The sequence below is a fragment of the Tetrao urogallus genome (genome assembly GCF_951394365.1).
Source record: "Tetrao urogallus genome assembly, chromosome: 7".
Classification (NCBI taxonomy): domain Eukaryota; kingdom Metazoa; phylum Chordata; class Aves; order Galliformes; family Phasianidae; genus Tetrao; species Tetrao urogallus.
The window spans coordinates 26977428-27001937 of NC_136820.1; the positions used below are offsets into that span (position 1 = coordinate 26977428).

Below are 24510 nucleotides of genomic sequence, written 5' to 3' on the forward strand. Positions count from 1 at the left end.
AACTGCTAATCGCTTTGGTTTTATTTACGTATAATTTGAATAAGATGACACCCATACAAATTCAAACCAAGCAAATTTCCCCATGTTAATTCCTTTGAAGTAATCCTTCACCTTGTAGAAACCATAGTACTGCCCTTCCTCTGTTTCATTTGATTATGCTGTAAAGGCAAAATATTTTTTATTTTTTGACCACTAAGCTTTGCTTCTGAAGGAGACCAAAGGTGGCAGCCAGTAGGTCGAATAACCTCAACATTTATTTTCAGCTTGCTAGGAAAGTAATTTTACTGCCAAATGCATGGAGCTCAAGTATTTTTAGAACAAGTTTATTTCTATTTTCTGTAAGTAGTGAAAAGGTTTGTTTGGAAAACCTTAAATATGCCAAATATTTCATTAATAAGAGTACTTGTAAAGTTTGATTTGGGTATACTAGCATGAAAGGGGATAAGAAATCTAGCAACTACAAAGCACGTTACAGAAATTTTCCTGGACAGAAATTATGGTTAAAAAAAGACCTTCAAGATACAGCATCGTGAAATTCAAGTACCTCATAAGCAAACCCAGAATTAACAGCTTTTTATTTAGATCCTTCATGACTGCAAAGATGGCTGCTTATTCTTCTCTGTTAAAAATGTCTGCTTGTTTTCAACAGGAATGAGCAGAATTTGAACAAATGATTTTTTTGAAGAGCCACACAACAGGTTTCTGTAAATCCTAAGCTTCTTTGAACAAATTTTACTCATTTGATTCCCAAATTCATTAGACAGGACTTCTGGATCGTATTAAAGCTACATACCAGCGAGGCTATTAGTTAGGCTAATAGCTCTCCACAGCCTACACAGGTAACACAACATTTAGAGAACTCACACAGACTTTTTCCCCCTGAGCTTTCTGCCCTTATCCTTTCCCCATTAGAGGGCTTCTTGCATTGCATAACAGCCCATTAAAAATATGTGAAAAATCATTTACACATTCTAACTGGTCAGTATTACATGGAACACTAAAACCTAGAATAATTTAAAAGAGATGTTGCATTTGCAACAATGAAATGTTGCAATGCAAGCCAACAGAGCCAGCACAGGCAACAAATGTGTGGCAAATCACTGGAAACAGAAGATTAATGAAAAACTGTACAGCTACAGGTGAAGTTATGACCAAAAAATCTTTGATATTTAAAGCTGTTATATGCATTGCTACAACATATGCTTCCATGAAGAAAAGTCTCAGTGATTTAACAGAGTTACACACAGAAGTTAAGATGACAGGAAAATATTGATACTTCTATACAGGACACCACTGGTAACAATGGACCAGAATCACAGCACAGACAACTGGCATAACTGTGAGTACATGGCCCCTAAATTAGAAATACAATCAAAGACATAGTTCCTTCTATTTTTCATCAGTTTAGTTTAGAATACTGAAATTGAGAAAACTTGCTTTGTACCCCAGCAATGCGTTGAAAAAAAATGCATGACTTCTTCATTACAGATTTGAGTTTTCAGAATTATTTTTTAACTTGCTTGATGGTGACGAACATTCTGGACAACAAGGCCAATGTGACCAGAAGCTGGGCAAACAAGAATATTTAACTTTCAGCCAAAGAGTGATGGAACATTATAAATGCCACAGCAGCCCAACTGCTAGCAGATCCTACCAAGGACAGAGCCCTGACAAGGATCCAGGAGTACTGGGACATACAGAGCCTCAGTAGTTTTTCCCTTTCCTTTTCCTTCTTTCCTTTCCACATAGTTTGTGTAAGACTCACTCTGAAGTCCAGCTTCAAGAGGTAACTCTTCCCAACAACACTGCCCACTAAATGCATAACAATATTAACCATCAGTTGCGTAGCATGTTACTGAACTCACATTGATAAGGACAACACTACTGAACCCTATTTAGAGGGCTTTATAATAAAATTAAGTGACTCTACACTCCTTTGGTACGAAATTGTGCTAAGATTCCTGATCAAGTGAAAAAAGCATTACCAGAAAGATATCAATTACATGAAATGTCTTCGCTGTGTTGCTTTATGTTTTTACCTGAGTAGATTTATCTTTCATACATGAAGGGTAGTGTACGTGCGGATCACGTGGCCACTGTCCTGTGAGGTAAGGTCCTGTAATTGTGTCCAAAGAAGAAGTTCGCCTTATGGTACCAGAAGTTCTGATTTGCTGGGATTTTGGCCTGTCCACTGTGGAAAACCAGAACAAAATTAACAAAAGAAAGTCAGGCTACATTGGACATGAAATGTTAAAAGCTAGCTATGACAGACAATGGCAAGAACATATCAGAAGCATTTGTCTAAATGCTAAGCCAAGAAGAATGCCATTACATCAATGCAGATAACATCAGACAAAGGAAGAAAAAAATACAGAAGGTAAAACTTAGTTACAAAAAAACACCACCACGTGTTTGTACCAGCTAAGAACAAGTCTACCTGTGCGATTCATTTTCACCTAAGAAAATAAACAAATGGTGGTGATGCAATTCGGGAAAGCCAGATGTCTTGAATAAGAAAGCATAACAAAGTATCAGTTCAGGCTTTTATTTATTCGAGTCAGCTTGCTTAGCTGCACTAAGACTAAAATACGAACCCTGGCAAGAAGGATGATTCTCAAAAAACACACACTGGATTTCTTGTTTTCATGCACTGCATCCCATATTGTTTACAATATCTCAAACAGGCCTAAGCAAGCTAGAAGCCCGTGGTTGTATTTTGCCCTGACATCGCTCAGGTCAAAGCAGCTACTACGTTTGCCTTCACTCATCACAGTGCCTACAGTCTTGTATTCCTCTCCCTGTACACTTAGATCATGGAACACTTCTACATTTCATTTGTAAAGCAAAAAGTACAGTGATTCATGAGATTGTTCCTTCCCACGTCAGAATTTTATGGCAAGCTCTCTGGATCATCTTGTTTTGTCCTTTAGGCAAAATTACTTCATATACTTATTTTCTAGACTTTACATAAGCCAGTCTAAGCCCTACATTACAGCTACTGTCTATCTTGCTCACCCCCACCGAAGGAGTTTTGCAAGTGAAATTACTTTCAAAGCAGTCGCATGCTATGCAATGATCTGACCCATCAAAATCCTGTTTGCTGCTCAAAACTTGACAACACTTGCTTGTACACTTTTTTGAGGTCAAGGATCTTCAAATGCATTTTCTCTTGTTAGACTGCCTAGGTGTCAAAAGGCAGACTCCATCACCAAAGCTTTACATAGAATTAACACAATGATTAGGGTATGGTTTGCACTAATACAAGAAAGTATCAGCCTAAAAACACATACAATCAGAGCATTAACTGAGGTCTATGCCTTGTCCTACAGCCAGAGGAAAGGCAACAGTAAACCTTACATTGGGAGCCCACAGAATTTCATTACAAAAGGAACAGAAAGTAGCATCACCAAAAGCTACCATATTTTTTTCCATGGCAACCTTGGAAGTGAATTGCAGGACACTTTGTAAAGCCCTAAAGCTAAGCAAATGAAAGTCCAAGTCTTTTAAGCACCTACTCAGTATTTATTGAATGACAGGAAATAAACTGAGGACACAGTTCCTCAGCTGCATAAACCAATAAAACAAAGCTACCACTAATGTAATGCCAACTCAAGTGCTGTCTGCTCCTTCCATATACACCTTGGGATGGCACAAGGAGATGCATGAACCCATAGGACAGCGATAAACTGAGGTAAATACAAAGAAAATTAAAACCTATGCAAAAAAAAGTAAAATACATAGTTTTCATCATTAGAGGAAGAGATGATAGAACACATGGGGCAGAAACAACCACAGGGGAGCCAGGAAGAACAACAGGGCTGCAGCAGTGCTGTGTTCTATTAACTGCCTTGAGCACTGAGGGAAGTTTGAGCAATATTCACAAGTTTCAAAAATTGCTCACATTTCAGACTATACCACATCTAACAGCACTCAGTGTATGAACGGATTTCACTACAATAGGAGGAAGTCAGAACAATTCTGTTTTCTTTTCCAGTGATGTGAGATGCTTCATCTCAAAAAGAGCTCTGCACTGCCTCCAGAACAAATAATCTTAGGAATACAGTACTTCAGTATCACGTTACTTGAAAAAGTAAGCTATAAATAACAAAAGCAAGACATACGCTTATAGGAAGGCAAAATACCTTATGCATTCTGTAAAATATGCCACAAGTTTTAGTGGTATGTATTTAAGAGCTTTTGCTAGACCTTTCTTGCAATAAATGATTTTACATAAAATGACACAAGGGCCCACTTGAATACTACAGCTGGTAAAATTCTGAGTGATCATACCTCCCAGCAGGAATCAGCTAACACAAGCTGCGTGAAATTATGGCTCTGCATGCTGCATCGACAGCCAAAAGAATTCTAACTATATCACCTAGAACGACTGAAAAAAGGTTTTCACTTCTCTGCCAGCAAAATGTAATTCAGTACAACTAACACACAACAGTTCTTTCAAAAAGGATGTAGGGTTCAAATAAAACCGTCTGCCACTGCTCTAAAGTGAAGAGTTTGCCTCCCTCCTCAATGCAGAGGCAGCTAACCTGCACATAATCTCAAGCCATGATCACAGCCCGTTTTGGCTTAAATAACGTGCTCTGCCATGCACGCAATAAAGCAAATTACCTGCAGAAAAGGAGCAAGACAAAGCCAGTATCAGTACTATCCTGAAAACTGCTTCAGCTAAATCCAAAGCTCACTTATCAGCATCTTTTCTTCCCATGTCTCTTTCAGTATCTAGCAGACAGCTTCAAATTTGGCCAAAGCTCTTCCACTCACATCTTGGCATGGATATACCCAGCTCCAAAACACTAAAAATATCTTGAGAACTTCTCAGATGATAGATTCCTCTCAAGTAGAATGAAAAACATGAATTAAAAATAAAACTCATTCATCCCTAAAACCAGAAGTACTGTCACCTCATTACCAATGTCACCTGACTGCAAAAGTCTTCCACCGAAAGGCTAATCTTTTCTTCAAAGCTCATCTGTAACTTCAATGATCAGCCTAGTTACGATACCAAGAAATAACACTACAGATTTCCACAGTACAGATGTGACAATTTCATGTTTTTTTTCCTCTTTGGTTTAGTTACTGATGCTCTACAGAACCTGCTGGTTCACCATCACAGAATCACAGAATTGTAGTGGTTGGAAGGGACCTCCAGAGATCATCAAGACCAACCCCCCTGCCAAAGCAGGTTCCCTATACCAGGTTGCACAGATAGGCATCCAGGCGAGACTTGAACATCTCCAGAGAAGGAGACTCCACAACCCACCTCTGCAGCCTGTTCCAGTGCTCCGTCACCCTCACCATAAAGAAGTTCTTGCACACATTTGTGAAATGAGCTATATTGGATTGCTTGGAACTTCAGGGCTACTAATGAAATGAGTTCCAAGTGTGAGACTCATTGGCAAGATTTTACCTAGGAAATCAATACTAACTTCCACAGAATTTTGTCCACATACACTCAACACATGAGGCCTGCAAGACTCTTGACTCACTTGGAGTGATGTGATGCACTTCTTTCAAAAGCCCCAAAGTTAAAGTACTATTACTCTGGCTAGAAGGAGATGTTTACACCAGAAACCATAACACAAAGGAGAATGATCTGGGACATTCCTACTGAAGACGACGAGTTTACAGCAATTGGCAATATCAGTAATTCAGAAGTGCCTGTGTTTGGCACTTTTTAAATAATGAAGTACGCAGGAACACAGCACAGGAATAGAAACTGTAACCTAGAAATGGAAATAGGAATGGTGACCCACACTAACTACTGAGAACAGCAGCCCAACACTCAGGTCATGTGATGACAGTAGCCACTATTACTCATGACTACTCAAAACATTTCTATTCTACATCCCCCTCTTCTGCTACACCTTTTCCACATTTTTTTTCTTCCTTTATTTCAAACTGATCTACTGAGTAATACAGAAGTAGACTTTCAGATAGAAGAGGAGCAATGGCCTTTGAACATGCTGGCTAGGTTTTTTTCAGCTTGCTGTTTGGTTATTTGAGTATATACTGATACCGTACTGACTCCTAACATACAATCAATGGCACTTCCCATTCTGATTATGCAGGTAGATGGGCAAACCAATGTGTATGTATTTTCAGAGTTTGTCTCTACTGGCATTGTGAGGGGAAAAGACAATAACAGGGATTAGGAAGCTGCTAAAAAAAAAAAAAAAAAAAAAAAAAAAAACCACCAACAACAAAACACCATCATTTTATCTTCCTTCTCAGGAAGGCTTTTCTCTTGTAACTGGAGCCAAAAATCTCTCAAGAGGAGGATTAGCGAGAGATTTGGGGTACCCAGAAATTTTACTCCACAGGATAGATCTATAAGCTCAAAAGACATTTCCCAGTTGCCAATGACTGACAGACTTGTTCCTGAACAAATCTGCAGACTTGCTGACCTACGGTATTAGCAGCTCAGAGAGGTGCAGAACAACTATGAGCACGCTGTTTGCCACATGTGGTTCATTCAAAATAACCAGAAATAGGATTTTATATAGCAACTCAAAAAACACCCTAGTATGCAGCTGGAATGCATAAAAAATGATTTTTGCATTATTACAGTATTCCTCTGTTTAATTTTAAATTAAACAGTTTGATCACTTTAACAGCTTAAAACAAAGCAAAAGTTAAGTTTTTTTTTAAACATTCAAAATGCACTACGGCGTTTTGCTTCTAAGGGAATATGACAAGAGTCATTTCAAGCTACTCTGATCCATTAGAAACAATACCATAATTTCAGCTCCCTATCTGTATTACGCACACCACACTGTATTTTTGATTTGACTGTTTTGAAGTTTCCATTTTTAGAAACCGAGACTAGATGACTAAAAACGAGTGGAGATGACATTATGAAATAACTGCTCTAAACAGACAGATACAATTAACTCCAGTTTCTTCTCATCATTCAAACTGACCAAAAAAAGGAGGTACAGAACAGCATCATGACCTACCCCAGTCTCCAACAACCAAATTGAATGCAGTCCACAGGTCTCATACCTGCCATTCAAAATAATCCAGCAGCTCAAGGGCCAAGCTGACAGAGGAAGCTGTGACATAAAGTGTGAGTAAGTATGGCCATGTCAGACAGGAAGTCACAGAGATCCAGGTCCATGAGCAATGTGCTTTCTACATCATGGATTTTCAGAAGATGAAAAATTATGGAACCCTTCTTCCACATACAGCATTACACAGCTTAGCAGTTCAGTCAATGTCTTTTGTGCATCACGAGGTTTAGGAGAATTCAAACTGAACTGCATGAAACAGCAAGTATATCAATATAAGAAGTAGCTTATAATGAAGAAACAAACAAAAATAGCTCGTCCTTTCAAAGGAAAATTGTAGACAAACACCCACAGTAAGACTATTTGGAAACAACTATTTGAGTTATCTTCTACAGCCATGATGAAGGAGCCTAGCCAAGGCAATTCATGCTCTGATCAGTCACTGAATCCAACAGGTAGGTCAAAGCACCTCCCCATCACCAAGGCTTTATGCATGACACCTCAATACCATTCAACTCCTTCCATACATTTGCACAGGAAAGCACAGTGCTGGGATGCAGTCTCTGCCTCATGTCCCTACTGCACCTACCTACAGGTCAAACAAAACGTGACTTACGTGTATTTTTCCTAAGTCAGATTCCGTTCAGAGCAAAACTACTTAAAAATCAATATTATCCCTAGAGATCAAGCATAGAAAGAAAGCTTGAATCTGAGTAAGAAGAGCAAACAAAGGAAGAAAGTTTTAGCCCTCTAAAGCCAAGTTATTCTTCTCACAAAGATTAAAGCTGCCATGTATAGGACCTCTAAAAACTGACTAAGCATTTAAGACCACAAAAGCCTGCTTTGTTCAACAGATGTAACCTATGCATTTGCATTCTAATAGGACACAGAAAAGTAAATTAAAACCCTTATTTTTATATGTTCCAGATTTTTAGAAAGCATTTTTAAGATTGTTTCAGATGTAAATACTACATAAAGACCTAAACTTACCTGATTTTATTAAATGATGCTATTTCAAACATATTCCTACTGTTGGAAGGGAAAGCAAAATTGAGTAGAGCTCAGTAGCTAAACACTAAGAAAGAACAAAACCATTAGCCACTGGTCACTTCTGCAGGTAAAGGGAGAATATTTTCTTCATTTTAGTTAATTTAGATCAGCTAATGATAAATGTATCCAATATTGAGAAGTAAACTACTGGGAGCCAAAAAAAGAGCACTGAAGCTGTTATTCCTACTTCTGGTGTACTAAAAATTAAAATCTTGAATGAAATTATAAACATATGGCATTAATTCAGAAACTGAAGATAATACAACCCTTGCTGAATAAACTGGATTATTCTGAGGGGATTTTTTTTTTTTCCTAGTAGTTAATTTAATGAAATGTTTTGGAAAGGTGAGGGTTTTGTATATGTTTAATTCCAATTTCTTTCAAAATGCAGCCAGATGTTATTCTGAGTTGAAAAAACAAACACTGTAAAAAGCTAAAAGGCATTTATCACCATTGTGATATACCACAATGGAAATCCATGAAACTGTTATCACTTATCATCCTCATCACCACTGACCACAGGCAGAAAGCACTTTCCTAGCTAGAGATATTTATATTAAGCAAGAATAATATTTTCCTTTTAAAAAGTACTGAGAAATAGAAAAGTAAAACCAGACTAATGCATGGAGCTCCAAAACACGTGCAGCACCTCAGACAGTGTCTCAGCAGGTTACTCACTCTGCAAGACTCGACCTGTGCCCAGTACTTCTTCAGTCGCTTCATGCTGGCAGCCAGAGATCCCACCATCACCCAACTCCCCCCTCCAGCATTTTCCAACACCACAAAGGGGAAATCAAATGTTACCTCACATACATAAACACACATTTTAGACTTTCAAATCTCACATTTCTGTTATTCATGTTTCTGTTATTTTGATTCCCAAGGTCCTTCAACTTTTGCTGCCTAACCTGCGTGCTAATTAAATCTCTCAAAACTCATCTACGGTTTCATCACCCTAGCTCTGAAATTTGCCTAAGCAGATTAAGATCTATTTCCTGTGCAGAAAATAATTTCTCCTACAAAAACTACAGGGTGAGCACAACACAGTTTGGAAAAATCATTTTGCACTTTAATGTTTCTCACTGCTTTCCACTATCCCTCGGAATTTGCTCTAATGTTGGACAAAGCAGAATTCAGACCAGTGGATCTCAATAATTTACAACTGGACTTCATATTTTCCACAATTTAAAAATACAACTATATATCAGCTCTTCTCACATCTATACAAATAATACCACTTCCTATTCAAATACACTGCTTTATAAAGTCACAGGTAAAATATATAAGCCTGAGCAAGCTTTTCTAGAATGTTCTAAAAGAAACCACTTAATTGATTTGATTAAACCCTATAACCTGCATCAAAATTGAGGTAATTTCTAATTCCAAATACACAGTTCCAATAAGCCAACTGTGGATCATCATTCATCTCTTTTTTCTCTTGCTACAGAATAGCTTCAACTACAGTTTCCAGTTTTGGTCTTTAAGTGCAGACACTAATCCTGTTTGGGTTTTAACTATCCTCAGTTAAGATTTTGATCAGCAAAGTGACGTGTTACCTCGAGTTCCTTCCTGTTTCTTTCAGGTTCTCCACAAACTCCTATCAGCATTTTTCAGACGAATGTCCATGCCATCAGATCAGCTCCTCAACTTTTACTGATGTTTTAAAGATTCCACTATGTTTAATATTTTTCATTAAATCAGATTCTCTCCACATTCAGAGCAACCACGTTCAGCGGGATTTATCAAACTATTTCCTTTGGTAATCTGAAACTTTACTCCAGCCTTATACATCATTTACTTTTTGCAGGATTTTGTTTTGCTGTATATGCATGTAAATTTGAACAACTGAAGAAGGTCTAGCAGTAAAAAACTAACATCTACAGTACAAACAGCACCAGTGCATCGGCTGCTTCTGTTGACCCATGTTCTGAGCTGTCAGACTCCATAAATACTATCTTATAGGCTTTTGTTTTAATCATTTTTGGAAAAGCTCTCTCCACTTCCTCCAACTCTACATAAAACATAACAAAAACCACTAAATAAAACCACAAGACTACACAGAACAATCGTAATAGGCTAATTCCCTCCCTAGAAGTAATTACAGTAGATGTACACAACCATCTTAAAATGAGCATTACAAACAATCCAAGGACTGCATCCTCCAGTACACAACTTGGTTTGAAATTACAAATTCTTCTGTTTCTATAGTAATGCCCAAATCCACTTCTTCCATAACCTGGCAGCTTCCCAACTTCTGTGTAAACCAAAGTTTTATTCTGCATTCTTAAGCAGTTAGCTGATATTTTTAGAGTCTCTGTTCAAAGTCTGCTCCAGGACACTCAGTTTAAGTCTAGATTTAATCTTCAGTGAACAAGTCAAGCTCCCCACTGCTAAAAAAATAAAGTTATGATTTCCTACATAACAGAAAGACTCTGGATGATATCTGACACGCTGGATACAAAGGCATACATTCAACACTGCAAAATCCAAAAGCCTATGCAACATAATTCCCAGCACTTCAGACTCAAAAAAAAAAAAAGAAAAACCATCAGCTGAGCTCTGCCATGATGCTTGGAAGCAGTGTGGCTGAGACTATATAGCACATACCCACACAGCTCTTGCAGAGTCACTCACTGGCACCTCGTCTTGGTGTCTGAATTGTGGCAACAAAGTGCAAGATGTAAAAGCAACATTTCTGATCCACTATGGGTTATAAAATGGAAAGCAGTTGTACCACTGCCCCAGAACCTGTACGTTCACAGACTCAGGCATTTATGTCTGCACTCACACTACTCACAAACAGCCGTAACAGGTTTCAACGTCATATTTGGAAGCAAGGTTTGCAATTATAGGCAAGTTTCTGCAGACCAGCACTGAATCAACAGAGTTGACTAGGGACCACCTGCTGAACCAGAACCACCAAGCAAGAGCACGGTGTACTCCTGCTATCCCAAGCCTCACATGACAGATAAAGTCCATACTGTACTTTCTCATATCAAGTGCCATTGCCATATTATCAGGAAGACTCTGTTTATCTGCACAAGAACTACACAGCCACACACAACCCAATACACTCAAAATATCCTGCTGGTATTATCCTGAAAATGCGTCGGTACACTGTCCATGGACTAAGGCAAAATAATTTAATCATTTCTCAATGAAGTGGTTACCATGACTGAAAACAATTTCAAAAAACAGACTTATACTTACTTAAAGTGTTAAATCTATGCTGCTGGTGAAATGATTTTCAAGTTCATAGTAAGAATGCCAGCAACTTCATAATGATCAGCCAAGCAAGGAGTGTTACTACATGTTACTACATTCATCAGTATACCTACAACTAATCTCCTTACTCAATGCCTGGTGTGAGAATGTGGGAAAGAAGGATGAAGACACCCTTGTTCAAACAGGTGACTTACAGAGTTCAAGGAACAGGACACCTGAAGTACAGTCTAAACTGGAACCATTGTAGAAGACAGTGAGGACAATCCTATGGTAGGCTTCAGATAAGTAGAAAATCATGACAGAACTGCTATCTTTACTGAGAAAAATAAAAAACACTCTTCCTAAAGAAGAAATAAGGTGTGTAGTCTGGGTAAACCTAGTTTCAGGTTGTACAAAACAAACTGAGCAAAAAAACAGTGCTGCTAATTACCTATCTGTATTTGATTCAGAGAATAAAATCCATTTCAAATAGTTAGTCCTCAATTTAACAATAATAGTAGTGAAAGCTAAACCCTTTAAACAGTTATGTCACTGTTTATTTTTAGGGCACATGCAACACTAAATAAGATCTAACCAATACAATATTTAAGAAAAATCTGTCATTAAAGTTTCAAAACTCAAACTTGTAACAGTTTACGAGCTACTAGGAAGCACCTATTGCCTCCAAAGCAGCAATATCTGATACAAAAGCCACTTAAGAGATCTACTAACATAAAAAATGAAAACTTAACCACAACCATCCTCCATCAAACCAAGACTAATAGGTTTGGTTAATCCCTATTTACAAATTGTGTGGAAAACAGCTAGTGCTGGAGTAAAGACACTTACATCTAGTTTTTTTCCATCCCAAGAAAGTTAATCTGTTTTTAAAATGCGACAATCAGTATTTCGGTAAGACTCGGTTGTGGCTAATAAGCAGCAGTGCAGATACCAATTGAGTAGGGCAGGTGAAGGTGGCATGCTGAGGATCAAATCTGAGAACAGGTTTCGAGATTGTCAAAAAACCATCAATGCTTTCGTATATTTCCAACTCCATTTTCACTGGACAAATACATTATCTACAAATTTTCAAACTGAATGTACAGAGCTGCAATCAGACATTTAACCAAAAGACAAATTTGATAACGACTCTTTGTTAGACTTCTATAAGACCTATCTTAATAGAGAAAAATACTCCCCACTTTACAATCACCCCTTATTCATGTCACCACTAGGTGTGAATAACTACTTTCACATATGAAGCACAGGAAGAGTACTATTGTACTATTGGGTCAAGAATCCCTGGCAAGCACCTTGAGAACTCACGAAGAAATGCAACCACTTCCATCAAACCAGACTGTTGCATAAGCTTCACAAAAATATCAACTATCCCACTAGTTGTATGGATTTCTTACCTTTGTATTTAATGTCTTAATAGAAAATATTATTATTTTTTTTTTTAAAGAATTCTTTCTTGTATACATCAACTATGTATTTTATATACAGACCAGGACAATTCCTCCTCACTCACTGCAGCTCAATCAAGCCAAAAGTTTGGACCCTCATGGCATAAGAGAAAAGTTCTGATCTCAACATCATACTTGCATAACAGGGAGAGAAGGAACAGACTCCCAAGAGAGCATGTATTTCAGTTTCAACCATGAACAAGTAATTCATGGATGGGACCCCAGCTTCAGAAAAGGAGACTGACTTGCTATTCAGAAGGATTAACATTATATACTACCATGATACTTCATGCAATACCCATAATGCAGAAGTGTCAAACTGTGATACCTTCCAGTACCTGTTAGCCATCTTCAAGCTTGAAAATTCAATTCCTGATTCAAAAATAACACAACTGGTAAAATAAACCAAGCCAATGGTGAACTTCAGTCACGTCATTAAGGAAAAAAAGCACAATTGAAAACCAAACTAATTTTTAGGGAGAAGTATATAGCATATAAAGGATTATGTACATTCATGTTCCTTCACTGTAATCTCTCATGAAAATGCTGAGAAAAAGAAGGAAGGAATAATCTTGGGTCCGTGAGTTGCAGTGGATGAAGTATTTCTAATGATGAGATACAAATACTAGTTTATAATACTTGCCCAAAAATGCCCTGGGCCATTGTTAGTGCACTATAGGATTACATTGGAGACAGCGTTGAAAGAAAGTAAACTTGACGCATTTAAATATTAACATTAAAACAAAATGATCATCATTAAGAGAATTAACTATCTCAAGTCTAGAGGCCAATTTTCCAGTTACGTATCTTCAAGACAGGGCCTGTTTTTCACCAAGAAAAGGTACTTTAAAAAAATGCTACTCAACACATTAAACTCTAGTATATTCATTTTGTTGAATGTATGCTAAGTCCAGGGAAAACCAGCTATTGCATCAAGTGTTGACAATGCTTTTCTCTACACAGGACATGGCCAACTGGCTTCAATAAGATCTTTCATTTTTCACTATGAAGAAAAACTATAACCGTCTTCGGATGAAAATAATTACTCAATTGATGAAGTACCATAAAAAAAATTTAATATTAACCAACTGAAGCAACAAGAAGCATATTTCATTTCCAATAAGTCTCACATTGTTACAGCTATTTCTTTCAAGTTTGAGCTGAACAAAGATTTCAAAATTACTGCATCAGTTACTTTTCTCTCCCATGACTATACCTGAAGTAACCGTATAAATTCCATTTCAAAGTAACTATCTCTCTGTTATCAATTTTAGCAGTACAGCAAAGCTCAACAACTTATCTGCAAGTCCATATTTAGCAAACACCAGTGATGGCCTCATGGTTCTACCATAGATTCTTCTGATCCACACTACCTGATAGTCTCCATTTCCCCACTACCTTCCTGGGAAAGAAAAGGACAAAAAATGGGAACAGTGATTTTCAGGAACCAAATTTTCCTATTAGCCACAGGTTTACTATGCTAATGGAAATTGCAGTTACAGGCACTAATATTTGCTTATTCCCAAAGAATAAGAATTAAGTGTCATATATATATACGCCTCTTCAAAGTTCATTTGTGTGGGGGGAAAGTTCTTAATAAATAATGCCTTGCTACAGTAGCATGTACGTTCAATGAAGAAAACACTTCCCCATTTTTTCTTTCCTGCAGCTATCTTAACCTGAAACACAAATAGCTACTCTGTCTTATGCTCGAGGACATCTAATAATTATTCTTATTTGAAGTGATGATATTAGAACATGTAACAATAGAATTCTTCAACTTTAAAACAACTGGTTTGAATTTAACTATTGTCTCCTATATCACCATCTTGTATTTCAGCAAGAGTTATTTTGGGAAGAGAGAAGGCCAAATCTAGAGCAAAACTGCTTTGGCCATTCAATTATGGGAACATTGCTATTATTCAGGCATCAGGAAATAGGAAGCATCACAAAAATTACTTCCTTACCTACATTTGTTAGAAATAAAGGAAAGATCATCTTGATCTCCAGTATAAATGCTTACGATGCCAAAACATTCGATGGCTTTAATCCAGGATATCAAAACAGCTCTGGCTTTTGAAGTCTGAATTTTTTATTTTTAAACACTGACATCCCTTACAAGTCTACAGATCAGCAATACTGTCTGTCCTGTTCCTCACTCCAATAGTCTTACCTGCTAGCATAACAGCTGATCCACATACTTGTTATATATATATAAAATATATATAAAATATATATATATATATATATTTTTTTTTAAATGCTGACAACTGCTCAGGAGCTATTTTGATAAGTAAAAGATATTAGGAACCCTTAACAGCCAAAGTAATTAAAGTATTTTTCATACATTCTTAAAATTAACCTCTGCTTTAAAAATCTCCTACAGAAAAACAGTTTAGTATAAGCTTGTAAGCTGAGTACATTAAAGTATTTTGTGTCAGTATTTTTCTCATGTATCACCATGGTTACCACTAAATAAATCAAAGCATTTGATGAAAACAATATTGAGATCAAACCGTACAGAAATCACTTACACATTCCTTGTATGCGAAACATCACATACCATGTAAAAGACAAACTACACAGGAAACACACTCCCTTAGATTTACACAAACTGCTTTCCATAACATCAGAACCTACAGATTTTATCCAGGTATGAATACAAGCTTGCAACTAGGACTACGTGTTTACAAGAAATACACTTTGTTTGATCATCTCAAAAAGGGTTTTTCTTTTTTTGCCTTATTATTGAGTTGCCCTTTGTCATAAAACATACAGCTTCATTCTTGTTGCTCTTACATTTACGCCACCAGATAAGTACATAGATTCCTTCTAAGGAAACCATACATTGTCATATTCAACCATTTTTTAAGTTGCCAGCTCTAAAATACGAATACAGGCTATAAATGTCTATGAGAAAGGAACAACAAGGTGGTTTTTTTTGTTGTTGTTTTTTTAAAGGGAAGGAATAGACTCACACACTGCAGGTTTATCCTACGGCATTGTAAGTTTTTTGCCCTTTTTCCTGCTTCTTTAGCATCTTGAAATTAGCATATAGCATTCATGATTTCTCATCATTCATGAACAACACCAACCCAATACTGGCAGCAACCATTTCCTAAGAACTACAAAATCCTGACATTTGCTTAAAGAAAATACCAAATAAACACAATATTTTGCTACAGAACAAAAACATATGTGGCATTTTAGGAAGGAAGAAAAGGGAGCACGACGATAGGAGCAGAGGCAGCGTGCTGCTTTCATTCATGAAGTAGTAGTGATGTCAGTGCCTGCAATGGAAGTTGCACTGACCTGTAGAGGCTCAAAGCTGGATTATTTTCATAGATCATTTGCAAAAAAAAAACACCAACCTCTGACAAATCACCAAAATATTTACAACAAAATGGGACATATCCAGTTCAAGACAGTCTGGCATGAGGTAGGGAAGGAGCAGGTGTCTTCAGAAGAGAAAAACATTTATCCATCAGAACCACAAGCAGCCTGCAGCACAAGCACGTTTGTGGAACAGTCTAAATCAGACTGCAGAGCCAAAGACAAACAGATCTCTCACACTGGTGAGAAAAACAACAGGATTATACCTACAGCCTATGCTTACACTGTACAGCAGTGGAAATGTTTTTAAAAATTGACAAAAAAAAAAACCCTTAACCAAGTAGCTTCCTCAAGACCTGAACACTGATCACAACTATAAAAAGCTGGAGTAGCACATTGTTTAACAAGCTGCAGCAAGATGGCCTGTGTTTGAAAACAGGCATTTTTTCAAGCCCTCCATTATTACTGCAGCAGTCCTTCAGTTCACCAGTTTTCTACATAGTACTACCACCGTACACACTACAAACATCATTCTCACAATCTGGACATCATGCGTTAGAATGATGGGAATAAGCAGGGGAACAAAGACCAAAGGCCCGCAGCACACAACAATATTCCAAATTGTGTAAAACGGCTCTAAATTTGGGGGGGGGTTGAAGGAGGACAGTATTCTTTTGTAATTTGGAAGACTGAAGAAATAGTGTACCTTGCTGTCCTAACCCGCTAGAAAATGGTGCTTGCATTTCTGTAAAAATAAAGCCGACGACGTGTGTGACTGCGGTCATTATTAGGGTGATCACATTGTTTTCATTCATTCATTCAGGGTTTGCTGGAGGATGTCAGCTTCTGCAGCAGCAGCTGGCTAGACCTGGAGGAGGGGGGTCCAAATTCCTCACAGCACATACAGATTGCAGAGTGGATTTCTTGATGGACCATCTATGATTTCCTACGCTGCGCTCTCACTGCATCAGGTTGTGTGTGCTGCTAGCGTGGCTCACCAAGAGGCAAGCTGCAACAAGTTTAATGACGGAAAAGTCATTCAGCAGTAGTTTATAGCCCAATTTATTAAGGGCAAAATAGCCCACAGATGAAGATTAAAACCACTTTCTAAAATTAAAATTTCCCCTCAGACAAAAAAAATCCATGCGTAATAATGAAATGCTTCACAGTTTGGAGCGTTTTTCCTCGCTTGCACGTAACTGTCCACGTTCCTCTCTCCTCAATACACAGTGAGTGCAGACCTTCACACGCTGCACCACTACAATGTTTTGCACCAGGTTCTCGTAATTATTTACAGCATTCATCATCAGCTTCAGTGTTAGCAGTATCCATGTGCACTGCATTTTTTGGTTTTGTTTTGTTTCCTATTAGCACTTTCAAAGCATTGAAAAGGGGGGGGGGAAAGGAAATGTACATTTAGAGCTTCATGCAGTAGGGAAAATATGATCTTGAAAATCTTATTTAGAGCTTGAATGAAGCAACAGCACTGAAGAGCAGCTCCATCTTGAAGCATGCAAAAACTTCACAGGAAGATCATGCATTCATGCAGAAGTTACAAAGTATTTCTGTTTCAATGTTAACAACAAATTCGGCCATCTGCCTAAGCGCAGACACTACGCTGCAGATTAACTCCGCACACAGGTGGCACTGACATCTTGCTCCTTCGCAAAACGCTGCCCATGCCTTACGACCATCCCCGGTCACGTTGTTCTGCCTCCGTTACAACTACTACGGATTGTAGGGATTTACTACACATTTAAGGCTGAAAGGGGGGAGGGCTGGCGAGAAGATAACAGAACCCACAGCTACAAAACACGTCGGCAACCACTACAGACCGCAGTTTGCCACAGAAAGGGCAGGCAGCTAGGCTGGAGGAAGGGAGAGCAGAAGCGGGGGATGCTGAGCCAAGAAGAGGCGATGCGTGATACCCGATAGCGCAGCGGGGCTGCTCAGTGCAGCCTCATTCAGCTACCGAGGGACTGGCGGGGGGAGGTAAGATGGCCACTGCCACTTTAACGCGTTCAGCGCATCAGCACAACCTGACACAGGTTAAGTCGCAATTACTACCAGCCAGTTCAACATTTTAAACTTCTACAGGCCCATTCGGGCTACAGGGCTGGGGCTCCCACAGCCTCCAAGATACAGTATTCGGTATAACGAGACAGACAGACCGGTGTTATTTGCTTTTAAGCGCTTCAATATGGGAATTTCCTTCTTACCGCGGAGCCCGTATTTGAAAACATTACGTGATTTTAACCCTTAGAGAAGGCTAAATAAAAGGAAATACTTGAGAAACAGAGCCGTGCAGAAGGGCAGAGCGCTGGACGTTTGGTTTCAACACACATTCAGCAACTCGGTTGGCACAGCTCGGACCCACCGGCGGCAGCAGCCCGCACGCAGCGTTACACCTGCAGCAAGGATTAGCTCCGGCACCTCCAACCAACCAACCCCCATCCCCGCTCCAGGGGACGGTCTCGAGGGGACAGACCCCAGCGGCGTGAGGTGCGTTCTCTGCCTTCTCCCCGGGGGGCGGACGTTAAGGGCGAACCGAAGGTACCCTCCCCCCGACCCTGGGGCGAGAACCGGGCTTCGTCCTTCTCGGTGCGTTACCTCTGTACACGGGAGAGCCGGGGCTGCGTCTCTCAGGTGAGCTGCTCCTCCTGCTGCCGCCGCTGTCCGGCGAGCGCCGCTGCCGGCCCTTCACCCTACCCGCCTCGGCCGCGCCGCCTCCCACCGACAACGGCGGCGTGGCGCTGGGGGGCGGCGGGCTGCCGCCTCGCCCCCCTCCCGGCCCGGTGTTGCTGCCCACCGAGGCGGAGGGGGAGCGGGTCGGGCTGTGCTGGTTGCCCCGCAGGAGCTGGTAGGGGACGGTGGCTCGGATGGGCTGCAGCAAGCGGCTGCTCCCCGCCGCGCCGCCCCCGTTGCTGGGGCCCCCGGTCGTGCCGCCACCGGCGGTGGGGGACCCGGCGGCGCCGCGCCTCATCCTCTGCGGTGGAGGCTGGTGGTGGGACGGGGGGGTCTGCGAGGAGCTGGACGACGAGGACATGGCGGGGGGCGCGGCCTCGAGCGGCTCACGCTCTCCGGCGGGGGAAGGACCCAAGCGCTGCCCCCGGCGCCCCGCATGCACCGGCCGCGGGGGAGGAGGGGAGGGGGCGGGGCGGGAGCGGCGCTTCCCGGCCCCGGGGAGTCTCCGCGCCGCCACCCGGCTGCCCCCGGCGCTTCTTATCGGCGGCTGCTCCCACGCCGGGCTCCGGCCATCGCTGCCCGCCCCAGCGTCGTGGGCACCGGGGGCGCTGCCGAGTCCCGCGACCGCTCACATCGTACGGCGCCGCCGGCTCACAGCGGACGGCGGCGGGGCGCGACGAGAGCGCGCGGAGAAGGCGGGACGGGAGGGCCGGGGGAAGGAGAGGCGTTCGCGGCCGGCTCCAGCTTCCGTCCCTCGCCAGCGACCGAGAGCCGCCGCCGGCACCATCCGCCGCCCGCGCCGACCCACCGCCGAATGGCAGCGCGCAGACCCGACGCCCGGCCGCGACGGGTTAGGGGCGGGCAGCACGCACGCCCCTTGGGCAGCACCGCCGCGCCAGAGCTGACTCTATTGCTCAGCGCTGCCTTCACTCTCCGCTCTGAGCCAATCGAAGGGCGGCGATGTGCGGAGGGGGGCGGGGCGTTACGGAGAGGGGGCGGGATGCGGGAAATGGGATGTGGCAGCGCTGAGGGAGGCGGGCCCTGCGAGGAGGCGGGGCGGGCCCTCCGCGGGGCGGGTGGGAAGAGGTGGCCATGCGGAGGGGTCCGGAGGGCGGTTGGTGGACGGAGGGGTTCTCTAGGCCCATCTGTTCGGCTTTTCAGTCGGAGCAAGGGTCGCTCTGCCCTTTGCGAAGCTCTTTCCGTCCCTGCCGCCCCGCGAGGTGTGAGGTGGCTGTAAAGATGGCCTCCAGCACACCCACACCAATCGTGTGTGACCATCAGGCGTGTGCAAAGGTTTTCTTTTTGCCAGAAGATCTTCAAATTTTAATTCAACGTAGAATCGTCACTGCGTATAGATTTCTATGAAACTAATGAAATTTATTTTTTTTTAACTTATATCAAAAAATGCTTTTCAGAAAAAGTCAAGGAGGAAATAAAGTTTTGCAGTGGCATTAAGCAACGCTGTGGGAGAAAGAGCTCCCACTAGATGAATTGGTAACACAAGGGAGTGGGACAGAAAGAAAAGATGCGAGTAACTTAATAGTTAGAAATCAGATGGCTATAAGATTAGAGAGATGAGTCGAATCCATCAAGAGCAGTTTACGTTGAATTTAATGTGAGTAGGTTGATGTAAGAGGAATAAAGGAGCAAGTCTTCCTTCTTGGGGGAAGTCAGCTCGATGTGCTGGCTTCTCAGATTCAAAATGCAGGTTTTAAAAGCAAAAAAGACATAGAGAAGAGATAGAAATAGAATGGGTAATGTTTAAAAGCTATGTTCTTATTGTTTGATACAGTAACGAAGCAGTAGTCTCACAGAATTAACTATATCCTTTGTACCTTTTTCAGTTATATGATAAACACAATTATCTTCTACCGCTGTGAAGGTTCTTACCCTTACCCTATACTGCCAAAGCTGTCTGTACCTATCCTTATCCTCTGGTAGCCCAGGAACTAGTCGATAGTCCCAATGAGAAACCGTATTCTAGGAAAATGCATCTATTCATGGGCTGTTAATGTGACTTTGTTTGCACTAGCATCATGTGATGCAGTCACCACGGTTATGTTACAAAAAGGGTAGGAATAATACACCTCACGTCCACACGAACGTGTGCTCAGGCAGCAGAGCCACTTGTATAAATGAATTTTAAGAAAAGTCAGCAACCGTATATTTTTCCATTAGTCCAGTCTTTTCTTCTGGGAACATGAGCCAAATTTGCTTCTATAACTGCATTATAGAGACTTTTTTTCCCCGAGGATTTAGCACTGTGCTTAATCACAGCTTATGAAGTCCATCTAGTTTGTTTTTTCTACTTCACTGCACTGGCATCAAACTGGCTGTAGAAGCCATTCTGTAGTAGTAGTAGTCTGCACACGCTAGTCCTGGAGTATTTTAAATAGTAAGCACACTTCCCTATGTTTTTAGTTTTGTCAGATAACACTGCTGATACAGCAATGTCTTGTAGAGACTAAAAACCATTTAGGATCATCTGAGAAAAGGCACATCTTTGCCTGCGTAGGGCAATGATTAATACACTGCAGTTATTAACAGTGCTCATTTACATTAGATTAAGGCAAAGAGGAACTAGTGAAAGACTTTAAAATTTATATGGTATTTAGACACTATTCCACAACTCCTGCAAATCACAGAATTACAGAATCTTAAAGGTTGGAAGGGACCTCTGGAGACTGTCCTGCTGAAGCACGTTCCCTAGAGAAGGTAGCAGAGGAAAGTGTGCAGGTTGGTTTTGAGTATCTCCAGAGAAGCAGACCCCACAGCCTCTCTGGGCAGCCTGTTCCAGTGCTCTGTCACCCTCAAAGAAGTTCTTCTCATGATCAGATGGAACTTCCTGTGTTCCAGTTTGTGCCCACTGTCCCATCACTTGGCACCATTGAAAGAGCCTGGCTCCATCCATTTGATATGCGCCCTTTAGATATTTATAAGCATTGATAAGATCCCCTCTCAGGCTTCTCCGGGCTGAATAGTCTCAAGTCTCTCAGGCTTTCCTCATAAGGGAGATGCTCCAGGCCCCTCATCATAATTCCATTATGTCCTTCCTCATCGAAACAAATAGGACACAGAAGAACAGGAAGAACTGATGCATAAAGACGAGCTAAATCTATGACAAAAGAAAAACCCACAAGAACAAGAACAAAAAAATACCCCTTCCCACAATGATTGGACAGAGCACTGTAAAATATCAGTATTTCTTCCTTTCCAGACACCAAGGTCTACACTGTGACCTTACAGGCCAAGTGAACACAGCCTTCAAAGGCTGGTCTGCTGGGGGCACTCCCAGCCAAATTTGCCAAACCCACCAACAGCTACACAGAGTAGACATTACCCCCAACAAGTTATTTTCCTTTTTGTCACCACCTTAGCTGGAATTAGCATACATAGTAAAACAGCATCGCACCTTTCTCCCAGGAAATGTTTGTCGCATCTAGGCCAAAGAAGATGAAGGATATGTTCTTCCTTATTTTTAAGTGAGGTGCCAAGTGCTGATATTTTCCATTAAGCGTTTGATATAGGTTTCAGAGTACTTCCCTCAGGGAAAACCATTGCTTTGTAACAATCAGGGGAAGGTATGACAGGGAGAGTGGAGCAAAAACTGAGCTCCTATTGGAGTCTACGTATTTTTCAAAAATCCACATTTGCCTTAAATACCTTGGGACAGCTTTTCAAAAGCTACATAAGTGTTTCTTGCTTCACATCTCCATGCGCTTAGGGAGTTCACATTGGAAGTAATGGGAAGTTCAGAAATTTAAAGCCTTTTGGGAGTCACCGGCATTCTTAGCATGGTTGGGAGAGGCATCCTGAATGCAGGGGAAATTATACATTAAAGCAAGAGCATGGAAACAAGAGAACAAACTCAAAGATCAGGGCAGCTGCAGGCAAGCATGGAGCAGAGCTGCACAAGTGTATCCTACTGTTATCAATTAATGGGTTCATCTCTCTGGGGCAGAAATAGACTTACTGAAGTGCCGTGAGCCATGGAAACCAAAGAGGTTTGGGCAGTCATTAGGCACTGTGCATTCCTAATTCTTGTTAGTCTGCTCTTACCTGAAGTTTTTAAAGAGGAAAAACTCTTCAAGTCTGGATGTATCTTTTGTTTTGAGGCACTTACGTGGGTCTGAGAACATCAATACTCTGCTCTAAGTGTATCAGCCTGATAGCTTCAGTGCTTTTATATCTCTTTTATCTTCCTCTATCTACGTTTTCTTTGTTGCCATTGCCCACTCGACTTAGAAACAAGTCTTTCCTGACTGCCTCTGAGGTTTTCACACAATGTCTAACACAAAATAGCAACAAAAAATTGTGCATTTGTTTTTACATATCTTCTGATCCATTCACTACAACCTTATTTTATATTACAACCTACAACCAACGACTTATTTCTAGTGAGCTTACATTTGGGATAATTGCATTTGGAATGGGAAAAATAATAAGATGAAGTGTTTATATCCAAGTGGCAGTCTGGATGTAAAATCAGCTGTGGCAGAGTACTAGAACAAGCCAAGGTGCAGCCCCTCAATGATGAAACTTTGTCTCCAAAAGTTGCACTTGAGGCTCCTTAGGCAGGAAGGGGATGAAGCCTCTGGTGCTGCCAGACCAGGAGTTGCCAGTTTTCCTAGAAAAAGTCTATCAGGCTGTGGGTGTTGGATTGTCTTTTGGCTTGTTTTGCCTTAAAAAGATTCCTCAAGCTAGAGCAAGCCATCATTTGGGAAAAAAAAGAAAAAAAAAAAAAAAGAACAAAACATATGGAATTTGTATGATTTTTGTTTCACAGCTGAATTTTGGAGATTGCCTTAGCAAGCAGGTCCCATCTCCTCACAGCTGCACGATGTTCAATGGCACAGACCTGATCTCTTCCAACCACCTGAGCACTCTCTGCAGGCCTTTTGGGACGTGTTGCAGTTGTGTCCTTGAACTCTGCAGGGCTGCTGATACAAAGCTTTTAGTGTCACTGCTATTTTCATGACAGCAGAGAAGAGGTTGGCACTGAGAAGTCTGGGTGAGGTGGGAGGCTATGAGAAATGGAACAAGAGACAGAAAAAAGAGGAAGGAAAAAAAAAGAAGAAGAAAAAAGGAAAACATTTTGGAAAGGGGCAGGAGAGCCAGGCAGTTGGTGCTGTATGGAGCCATAAGATGAGCAGCAGAATCTCATGCTGTATTGCTCATTGTCCCATCTAGAGCCAAACACTCGGACAAGTGGTAGTTTTCCTTTCCTTATAGTCTTGATTCATGTCTATCCTAAATACTTATGGAGTATTTATACTGAGTCAAATTAGTACTTACGCATACTCACAAATTAGAATATTTTAGAATTAAGTTTCACGTCAGATTTCAACAAACAGGTATTGCGGTGCTGTCTGTTTAGTCAAATGCTATTGGTTACTGTGCTTCATTCAGCACATTAGAGTTTTGCTGTGAGTAAGGATTGCATAATGAAGAAACAGAGAAACTATCAAATAAGAACCATACGATTTTTCCTTAAGAATATCGAAAACCATTTTGGGTAATGCTTTTCCTTCCTGGCTGCCAGAAGCATTTTTTTTTTTCTTTGTGGTAGTGGATAACTCACTTAAACGAGAACGTGCTCATTAACCATTATTTTTGTTACAACATTTTATCTCATCTGGAATCAGACCTGCTGGCTGCATCCTCTTCTCATCTACAGGAAAACAGGACAACCACTGGGGAATTCTGAATTATGTATTCCTTGAGCATTTAGTTTAACACAAAGGCTG

At 41.0% G+C, this 24510-nt stretch overlaps 1 protein-coding gene across 4 annotated transcripts in view; it reads right to left on the reverse strand.

Annotated features, from left to right (window-relative positions):
• Positions 1-19124, reverse strand: part of GLCCI1 (glucocorticoid induced 1) — a gene marked incomplete at both ends in the record, with an annotated part of 49898 nt that extends 30774 nt beyond the window's left edge. For all 4 annotated transcript variants that reach the window (XM_079538495.1, XM_079538494.1, XM_079538497.1 and 1 more), the window contains 2 exons: positions 2040-2191; positions 18689-19124. In XM_079538495.1, the coding sequence (XP_079394621.1) occupies positions 2040-2191; positions 18689-19124 (588 nt within the window). The remainder of the gene's footprint in view (positions 1-2039; positions 2192-18688) is intronic.
• Between the last annotated feature and the right edge of the window lie 5386 nt (positions 19125-24510).